Genomic DNA, 10,727 nt, shown 5'->3' with positions numbered 1-10,727 from the left:
TTGCACTTTTTTATATTTCATTTCCATGAAGTATTTCACGATCGTTCATTGCAGATCATAGTCAAACACCAATCCCACCACCAAGTACCCTCTCACCAAAGTAAGAGGGAAGTGAGCACAGAGATTTTTGACTTACTTGAACTTTCACTGCATGACCCAGTGTCATTGTTCTTGTATGGTGACAAGGCCATGAGGGACACCCTGAGAGTGGATCAGATATGTACACACAAAAAACATGTGCATTTTGGAAGGCTGTTTCTTTGCATGTAGAAGAAAGGATGCGTTCAAATCGCCACAAAGACATTTGCATTTTGGAAGGCTGTTCCGTTCCATATAGAAGAATGTTTGCATCCACATCGCCACAAATATCCCCGCTGCATTCGCTAAGAGCTGCCTTAGAAAGACAGGTGTTTGGGATCGCAACGATCCTGCTTTTGATTTGAAAGTAAATCAAGATAAAGATGAAACGATGGAGAGACTTTATAATCGCTTTACAACAGGTGCTTGTGTGAATCAAAGTAACATGGATTCATTAAACTTGGGATGGACTTTAATTCCTGAAGTGGTTTTAAATCATTGTGAAACGTCGTCATCTACTGAAGACATTTATAGACTTAGCTAATTCCTTGGACTTGAACGATAGTCATCATCAAATGGGCATCGAATTCTATCATTTATCCTGTGGTCCACAAGGATATTATAGGTTTAGATAATTTCGGTGTTTGTGCCTTGTCATTATTTAAATAATAATATACTTGAAGGGCCCAGAGACGTGCCATCACATGGCCTATCCAGGTTTGATTTCCAGTACCCCATTTGATTCCTGGGGCCAGGAATGATCCCTGACCAGAGAAACAGAGTCAACTCTGGGTACCGTCAGATGTGACCCCTAAACCAAAAATTAAAAAAAAGAATATTAGTCTAATCAAGATGAGATGAGTGAACTTATCAAAAGAAAGTTAAAATTAAAATTTGGTTCATTGAATGATTACAGGGATGTGGTTACAGTAGTGTCAAAATTTATGGCTCTCTTCAAAAACATTAGTGAGCCCCATCAACACCAGTGGGAAATTTATAAAGATGGGTAAAGTAAAACCAACTCCTTTTATCAGCCTGATAGTGCTGGTAGAATGGTAATTTTCCCAAGTGAAAGACCTCAAAAAAGTTTTTTTTGCTTTCACCCGTACCAGACAGGTACTAACACGTTATCATGTATGTCCCTTTATTGAGTTTCCGCATTCAGTTCTTGTACAGTGTGGTCATTTCCAACTCTCGTTGTCACAGTGGCCCCTTCTCTATCCAAACTGCCTTATCCCCTCCATCACCTGTGGCCAACTTCCAACCTTGGACCAGCCCTCCTGACTCTTTTGTTCCCTCCATATTTGGGTATTATTCTCACACTCTGGTTTTTACATCCCACCAATGAGTGCAGCCCTTCGATGTCTGTCCCCCTCCCTCAGACTCCTTTCACTCAGCATGAGACGCTCTGTGTTCATCCATTGAAGAAGCTTGATAGCAAATCTCTTGGTTTGTCTCAGGGGAAACTGCCCACACATCTCTTGATGGCGTTTAGTTAAGGAAGTAGAGGTCGCCTACCAGTGAACTTTGCAATCATGCTATTGGACATTCTGTCCTTATGCAAACAGACCCTTGGTTTATGCACATGCCTATTAAAATTTTTTTTCTTTTTGGATAAACCTGGCGATGCTCAGGGGTTCCTCCTGGATCATGCACTCAGGAATCACTCCTTCTACAGAGGGACTGTATAAGATATGTCCAGTCTTAGGTTACAATGCTGTCATGATTTATAACATCTCTTAAATTTCAGCCACTTTTCTACTTTTAGTGAGAAACCTGTCATGCAAAAACGAACTGTCAATTCCAGGAAGAGCTTTAAATAAAAATGTTCTTGATTTAAGTTTTTTGGGGGGTGTCACACCCAGTGATTCTCAGGGGTTGCCCCTGGCTTTTCACTCAGGAATTATTCCTGGTGGTGCTTACGGGACCACATGGGACACCGGGGATCAAACCCAGATCGGCCACATGCAAGGCAAATGCCCTAACCTCTATACTATTTCTTGGGCTCCAAGAGGAAATGTTTTGAGAGTAATAATTCCTCTAAGTTATGACATTGGCCATACCATGCCGTCTTCTATTATATCTTATCCCCCTCTCTCCTACCAGACAGTTCATGCTGTTCACGCATGCAGTGTTTGACATATGTTCTAGCATTAACTGGGAAATCAGAATAGACTTGATATATGTCTGATTAAATTAAATTCGATTAAAGCCTGATCACTTTCTCTTATCCTTCATGGGACATGCAAGGGATACCCAATCAATTAGTAATCTAATCAATATAATGAAAAGTATCATCCTCGAGATAGTTGATCTTATTTCTCCACTGACCAAGACACTTCTGAAAAGGATTCCATCTGCCTAAAGAGAACGAATCTCCTATTCGAAGGAGAGGTAATTGTCGAAATACTCCTATTCAAGCAGTTATTTTTGTGCCTTACAAATAATAGTCGTTGCATCAAACACAGCCTTGTGCATAGAATGATCAGTTTATTAATTAAGGCATCCAATGTAATACAACAACGTGTGTGAAAGGAAAGAAGAGGAAACCATGGGCTGAGCTCACGAAGACAGTAGGAAAGAAGGAATTACAATTGGATTCCGGATCTGGTTTCTGAGACGTTGCTGCGTTTGTAGAGACCAGCTGGATCTGAAGAGTTCTACAAAAATTAAAACATTAAAAGAAATTTATGTTGATTCTAAGGGTTCCATTGTGGTAAACATTTTGGGAATGAGGGAGCAGTTATAAATGTAATTTATAAGAGAATTTTTTTGGCTTTTTCGTTCACACCCAACAATGCTCATGGGTGACTCCTGGATTGTGCATTCAGGAATTCCTGCTGGCTGTGCTCGGGGGACCCTATGGGAGGCTGGGAATCAAGCCCAGCTTGGTCGTGTGCAAGGCTAATGCCCTACCAAGTATGCTATCACTCCAGACCCTGTAAAAGAAATTTTAATGCAGAATTTGTGGCATGAACCTTCATCTGTGATATTGAGTGTAAGAACTTCACTGCTATAATACGTGTGGTCGTGGATGAAGTTCTAGGAGACCTTACATCAAGAAGGAAGATAGAAACGTGTTCGTGGCTGTATGACATGGGGAACTGAACTCTGCAAGTGTGTCCCCTATTGGACTTCTTTTCTTATTTCTTGGGGGCTGATGGGTAATTGGACGTCACTTGGCTGTGCTCAGAGACCAAAAGTGGTACACAGTATATGTAACACAAGGGCTGGCACACTCCACGTAGGAGACATGAGACTTCCTTGAATGACATGGATATCTCTAGAAGAGTTCCTATGATAGCTTGCTGTCACTGAAATTCACAGGATTAAAGCATCATTCAGAGTACAATGATTCACTGTTTTTAAAAAACTGTTGTCCTCGAAACGCAGAATCCCAATTCTATGCTATAGTTCCAAGTTAGGGTGGAGCACGGTTTAATTTCGCACACATGCACGTGTCTGCATCATAGTCCTTGCCACCCCTCTCTTCAGAGGAGTCGTATCTTATTGTTTCAAGCGGAGACCCCTCCCAAAGTCACCCTAACCTCGTAAAATATCAGGAGATACCCTATCATCACTCACCGAACAGATGTCCTTATTTGCGGCAGATATCTGTGGAAGAGAATTAAGAGAGTTCAAAAGGATAGCTGATACTTTCAATATTTCTTAGCAGTATATTGATCAAAAAAATAATTTTCCCCAGAATCCAGGTGTCCAAGGGACACTAGAAAATGAAGCTTTCTTGAAGAAAAGTTCAGGATGGCCACTTTTATACCCAAGAAGTGCAAACAGTGAATTTACCTGCTGATTCGATATTCAAGATGTTTTCTTCGTTGATACCGTGTTGCTTTACCAAGTCTGTGTACACAATCTGATCTTCCTTATTGAATCTGTGGCCAGGTCTTACTGCAATGGGCAGAGAAGAAGGGAAAAAGACAGGCATTACACTGCATCCTACTCTTTAGAATGGGCCACAGTCACCCCATGCAGAAGGATAGATTTCCCCGTCTTCCCCAGGCTACGCAGGTTGTTGAATGCAACATCCCTCCCTCGCAGTACCCCTCCTCTGGGTCTCCCAACAGGTGAGTCCTTTCTGACAGAGATGTCAGGAGGATGCTAAGTGAGCACATCATCACTCCACAGTTCCCTTGAGCAAAGACTGTGGTATTTCACATAGCTACCCGAAGACGCCCTGAAAATATCAAGTCCTGAATAGATCTTACTCAATTTTTGACCAGGTTGCTCGTACGTCTAAAAGACCGAACACAGTGATACTCTAGGCTGGCCTGGTGCGGTTTTGCAGCTGAAAGGTCTCTGTCACAGATTTTGTTTTTCCTTGGGTGCACTAATGCCAATGCTTTGCGTTCCAAGTCTTAAACTATTTTACCTAAGGGTCATATTTCATTCTTCTGTTTAAGGGTAGGGGGGAGGTTCGATTTGCCATAAGAACACTGTAGCACTGTGCTCCCATCGTTCGTCGATTTGCTCAATGGGCCACCAGTCCCATCTTCAGGGCGAGACTTGTGACTGTTTTGTGCATATATCTAAAATGCCACGGGGTGCTGGCCAGGCTCTGCCAAGAGGGCGGGATCCTCTTGTTAGCTTGCCGGGCTCTCCGAGATGATAGAGAAATGGAACCTGGATCAGCTCCGTGCAAGGCAAACGCCCTACCCGCTGTGCTTTGTAGGGCTAAATATATCGTAACTCCAGGATATGTTTATCTGCTGAAATCAAAACTTGATTTTCCCGGATGAGAGATATATTGGACTGGAGAGTGCATTCTGAGCTGCTATGAGTGGAACTCCAGGTCTCCAGAATATGTGGGACTGATATTTTTTCTCAATTCAATGCAAGTGTGTCTTGTTTCCTTAATAAAGTCTACATGTGAAAACATTCACTTATTCTGCTCAGAAGGAGAAGCATACCGGCAGCATGGACCACATCTGTGACGAGTCCATTTACATCGGTGTTCTGGAAGCAGAAGACCAACAGGTTCTTGGATTGATGGCAAAAGGTGAAGACATTTTGTCCTGAGACTGTGGAAGAGAGGGGGAAAAATCAGAAATCAGGAGGAGTCAAATATTTTCTTATTTATCTTCTCGTGCTGGAAGGAGGAGGGACCTTGGGTGTGAGTTCGATGATCCCAACGTCTTTAATAGCTTCAAGAATGACAATATTGGCTTCATAAAAAGTGCTCAGCGTGGGAAAGTAGAAGTTCTACTTGGAAGGAGAGGAGAAAGGACAAAGAATTCCCTTGGATAGGACTCACTTAACTAAGGCTCGTCCGCTGTGGTTTTAATAGGAAATTGGAATCTTTGTGTTCCAAAGAATGCGGCTAATTTAAAGACCAGGGATGGTTGTTTGGCCGTGTGGAAATGGAAATTGGGCTCTTTGTATTTTTCTTTCCTTCTTTGGGTCACACCCACTGATCGGGTGATGGGAAGGGGTTTCTCATGGTTCTTCTCTTAGGAATTTCATCTGGAGGTGCTCGGGGACCCGACGGGATGCTGGGAATTGAACCCGGGTCGACCGCATGCAAGGCAAATGCCCTACCTAATGTGCTATCACTCCAGCCCCTGTATTTTTTTATCTGCAGAGAAAACAAGAATCCAGCAGATCCTTTTCTCATTATTTCCCTTAGGTACTGTCCATGATCTGATCCTCCAGGTGACCCTAAGTTCTGGGCAGAATTTAGGATGGACTGTTGGTAATTCCCTGTTCATCAGAAAGAGCCTGAGTACTTGCAGGAAGACAAGAATGTAGAAGGGGCCGTCAGAATCTGTTCACTATAGTGGTTAGGGGGAAAAGTGGGAGGCTGTCTCATTCCCCTGCGTCTTATTTTGTACACGCTAAGATCAAGCCTTTAAGTCGTCATCTTTGGACCCATATCACTGGCATAAGGTTTTAGATTCTGTGACATCATCTTCTGAGCAATGTCATTTACCAAATTCTCCACAAGCAGAATGCTTTCCCCATCTTCAAAATACATCTAGACATGAATAGATTTTGCCAATGCTGCGATGAGTGTGTAAATTATAGCTGAGTTCCTTACATCTTCTCTGGGGGACCTATAATATGTAGTGAAAGAGGAGACTTCATTTGCAGCTTAAGTGAATGGCATATCATACTTCTCAAGAAGTTCACGGGAAGAATAACTTTAGAGACTGAATTGTTTACTTAAAGGCAGTCTCATTTTGCAAGACTTGTGGGTTAAATTTTCTGATATTGGGCGAACCCTTTACCTCCACAGCCATCGCTCACAAATACTTAGGTATGTTTGCTATGGTGTCATGGCGTGGTGGTCAGCGGTTCCTCCTGGCTCTGCACTCAAGAATTACTCCAGGGGATGCTTGGGGGACCATATCGTAATCTGGATTTCGATCCCAGTTCTGTCGGGTGCCAGGCAAAAGCCCTACCCTGTGTGCTATTGCTTCGGTACCCAAAGCATACTTTTTCGTATGGAATTCTTTAACTGGGGGATCACTGAATTGTGTGGTCAAATAAATTGATTAAAATAAATTGTGGGTTTTATTTTCAATTTTGGTTTTTTGGACCATAGCCAGTGGTGATTGGGGCTTTTTCTAGGTTCTGATGAACAGGGATTATAGGTCATGGCTCTCAAGGGACCATTTCTGGTGCTGAGATTAGATCTGGGGTCACGCATCTGTAGGGCAAGCACCCTCTACATTGTACACTCTCTGTCAAGCACAGTATTGCATCAATTTAAGAAGTTTGAGAGGTTTCTCTGTGTAACAAATGAGCGAATAATGCGTCCAACTATCGTCATGTGAAGAAAAAGGAAGAAATCTAACTAAAAAACTGGAAATAAAAGACTAACTAAAGACTAATTCCTCTATTCATGGCACGTCCAGGTTCTTGGCTGTGCGATACTTCAAAACCACACACCCTACCCATTCTCCAAGATTACCGCAGCACATTTGATAGAGCTCAAGGTAGGAGGCAAACAATCTTAGATGGAAATATACATTGAAAAAAAGAAAACAGATATAGAGCACACAAGATTCCACCTTTAACGACACGTTAGTAAACTCTTATAGAAGAACTTAATGATCCTTCTTGACATACAACAATCTCCACACTCTTTCCTCTAAGTATAATTTTTTGGAAACAGTTTCAGTGGTCTTTCACAACAAGCAAGACAAAATATATTATTTTGGTTCTTGTTTGGGACAGGCCTTGGACTTCAGGATGGAAAAGATTGCAATATGGTGGAAGGATAGTGTGATGGAGGTGAGATGGGTGTTCGAATATTAAACGTCATCACATATCGTGAACTACATTATAAAATAAAATAAGAAGAAGAAGAAGAAGAAGAAGAAGAAGAAGAAGAAGAAGAAGAAGAAGAAGAAGAAGAAGAAGAAAAACACCAGCCCCCTCCTGCCCAAAGCACAAAGACTCACATTCAGCGTTGTAGTCTTCGGAACCTTGAATTTTATTTCCAACTACGGAGAACTTTTGACACTGTCCGTTATTCCTGAAACATAAATCAATAAAATTTTCCGTGATTTGTCACGGAACGCTCCAACGCAGATGGCTGGATGAAGAGAGTACGACCCAGACAGCTATGGCTGAGTTCCAAGAGGATGTCAAGTCATCTGACTGACTTCTATGTGGAGATCTCTGCTGAGTGGATTGAGTCACAGAGAGAGAGAGATAGAGAGAGAGAGAGAGAGAGAGAGAGAGAGAGAGAGAGAGAGACATAGAGAGAAAGATATCCAGAAGGATTTCTCAAATGTTCGTGGAAACATTATAGGGGAATAAATGTATCCTGTAGTCTGAAACATCACAGGGGAATCAACCAATGCCTACAAAGGTGACAGAAACCAAGACTTGAGAACTGCTTCCCAGTAGGAATCTGGCCACTTGGTTAGGTGGTCACTCGTCTCCCCATAGATGGAGTAACTGAGATTCTTGTGGAAGGAAATGGTCCCTGGTGAAGGGACTGGTGTCGAATTCTTGCACGAAAAAACCCCAATTGTGGATAACATAATATATTTATGCAGTGTTTTGACAGTGTGTGGTCTCACTTCAGATTGGTTTTCACTGAAGTATCTATCCCAATTCGAGTATTTCCAATGACCCATCCAGCAGACACTGAATTCATGATCATCTTTAATCAAAACTCCTTTCACGCGAACTTTTTTCTCTGATCTTGGATTCTACACCTCAATAACTCAGTTGGTATTTGCTAACGAAGCATCACACTTTCTGAGGACTATCTCTCAGATCATGTCTATGGTTTAGATTATCAATATTTTACCTATCACTCATCTTCTGTGGTAATCGTTAACCAAAACAAAACCAAAGCAAACCAAAAACAAAAACCACTGATATTTCAATGGTCAAGATCAGGAATCTTTTTTGTCATTTTCTGATTGTCATATTTTATAGGCAAATAAAAATTGTTCCATAAACATTCAACAGATGTTATGTGGAACCATTCACTGATGACAGAGTCTAACATGAAAAATATCATGGACATCCCTTTACATACACGTGTAACTGTTTCTGAGATATTCAGAAATGGTGACCTATGAAATGCAGAAGGATTGGCATATCATGGTCCTTCATTTCACAAGGAAAACTTCTTTCCTGTCTTTTTAAAAAATTCTGTCATTGACGATGCAGTGAAAACAGCTGATGAGTGAAAACCCTGGAAACTAAAGGCATCCCCTAACATTCTCTGCGGTGCGCTGGACGCAGAGCATTCGTTGAAGAACGTCCTCTCTGAACCAGTTCAAAAACTCAAAGTCTTCAGAGTTCAGATATATCACGAAACACCCTCCATATGGAAGAGCAAGACTCAACAGTTGTTTGTGAAGTCAAGAGATGTGTGGCTCTAGGTGCAGGGAAATGTCACTTACTTCATCCAGAAATTTAAGGTGGCGGAGGCACAATCTACACCTTCGCAGATGATGTCTGTAAAGAAGCCTCTCAGTTCCCCATTTTCTTGAATCTTCTCTATGTTGTTGGCGGCGGTGCGAACCGAACGCCACTGACGTGTGTGCTGGGAAGAAAAGTTGCAGTGAAGAAGGACAGTCACACTTCTCACTTTTCTCCTACACTCCCATCATCCATTTATCCTGTGCTTCACTAAACGTTGGGAAACAAAATGCAGACTGATTAACTGACCAAGCAAAGTAGGGCTCTAATGCTTCTGGGGTAGAATTACAGAAACAAGAATTGATATGGTAGAAACAAGAATGGTAGAGTTATAAAATCAAGAATTGGGAACTCTCGGGTATGCAATTCTGAGCTCCTTAAAATAGTAAATAAAAAAAAGAAAAGTAATATGGAGCTCATGCTCTTTTCAATCAGCTGAACAATGGCTGAATAAATAGCAGTACTCCTACATTATTAAAAATTCTTTAAAAATTTTAACAAATATAGTAAAAAAATGTTCACTCATATACCTTGAAAATATCGGTGATGTTGGCAAATTAACATTGGCTTACTTTTATTTGACTGCGGATGAAAATACAAAGGAATTCCCCTTCTTCGAGATGGGAAGGAATAAGGTAGCGAGAATGTAGACATTGTTTGATTGTGATCAGATCATCAGATCAATATGTATATCAAGTGTTCAGCACTGAGACTAGAGAGATGGTGCAGTGGGCGGCGCTTGTCTTGTACTGGAATGCCCTTGGTTCTACCCTGGCATCCCAGATGGTACCCATGTTCCACCAACAGTGAGTCATCAGCTCAGAACAAGGACAAAGCTCTGAGCACTGCCAGGTTGTCCACAAAAACAACAACAAAATTACAAAATACCTTACAAACTAGAGTGAGGAATGCATACACACAAACACACAGACACACACACACAGATCAGTTCTTCCCTGGTACCTTCTGTTGCATGTTGGCAGAAGCCACAGCCACGAACAGAGCCAGGAGTACGAATTTCATCTTGCCGATGTCTTAGGCTCCTTCTTCCAGAGAAGTGGAAAGTGCAGGATGAAGACACTCCAGATGTGTTGGGCTTTTTATAGCACTACTCTGTGGACCCAGGCACAGGACCGACCAATGGTCCGCGGTGATCAGTCACAGATGCTTACGCATATGGAAACATCCGGTTGGTTTTCAAGACAGCTGTCAAGCAATAATGAGATTTGTTTTTAGAGGAGCTTAAGTTGGAGTGGACAGTTGACCTTTCAGTTGCAGGAAACATTAGGACAGACAGACGTTCACGGCTTTCAAGGGCAGTGACACTCATTTTCCTTTTCATTATCCTGAGCTCCACCCGGGCTCAACACTCCAAGATTGGTATTCCTACTCTGACCCTAGTTTGCATGGAATACATAGAGTTAACCACATTTTTCAAAAGCAAAATCTGCTTTAATGCAAATAATTTGTGTATCCATACCCTCATAGAACGATATGAGTTTTATTTATTTATAGCAAAATCTGCCTAATTAAATATAGCAAACTATTTCACAGGATAACAAGAACAACAAAATGTTTCCCATATCCTTTGAGAGAGATTTGATGATTCTCTCTTAAATTCACCCCTCAAATTTCATTTCAGAATATGTGGACCAGGAACTTCCCCACAATGATTCTCACTCATGTCTCAGTCGTGATATTCAGATTTCTGTCCGTATGTTTGGGGGTGTTTAATCTCTACC

The 10,727-nt window shown here is 41.7% G+C and overlaps 1 protein-coding gene across 1 annotated transcript; it reads right to left on the bottom strand.

Annotated features, from left to right (window-relative positions):
• Positions 1 to 3,676: 3,676 nt before the first annotated feature.
• On the bottom strand, positions 3,677 to 10,008 carry LOC130043237 (lipocalin Cav p 3.0101-like). The gene is made up of 6 exons (XM_056135487.1): positions 9,949 to 10,008; positions 8,967 to 9,109; positions 7,503 to 7,576; positions 5,007 to 5,117; positions 3,883 to 3,987; positions 3,677 to 3,693 (listed from the first exon to the last, which is right to left on the bottom strand). The coding sequence occupies exons 1-6, from the start codon at positions 10,006 to 10,008 to the stop codon at positions 3,677 to 3,679; spliced, it is 510 nt and encodes a 169-aa protein (XP_055991462.1).
• Positions 10,009 to 10,727: the final 719 nt, after the last annotated feature.

This window comes from Sorex fumeus, unplaced genomic scaffold (assembly GCF_029834395.1).
Source record: "Sorex fumeus unplaced genomic scaffold, SorFum_2.1 ptg000118l, whole genome shotgun sequence".
NCBI lineage: Eukaryota > Metazoa > Chordata > Mammalia > Eulipotyphla > Soricidae > Sorex > Sorex fumeus.
The sequence above is the reverse complement of the archived record's forward strand: the minus strand, read 5'-3'. Positions and strand labels throughout refer to the sequence as shown.

Bases quoted from the DNA above. Each gene is read 5' to 3' on its own strand.
- LOC130043237 (XM_056135487.1), bottom strand. From the start codon at position 10,008: ATGAAATTCGTACTCCTGGCTCTGTTCGTGGCTGTGGCTTCTGCCAAC. The intron at 5,118-7,502 runs GTGAGTCTTTGT...TCTCTTCCACAG, and splicing joins CGAAGACTACAACGCTGAAT to TCTCAGGACAAAATGTCTTC. The intron at 3,988-5,006 runs GTATGCTTCTCC...TGCCCATTGCAG, and splicing joins AGATGTGGTCCATGCTGCCG to TAAGACCTGGCCACAGATTC.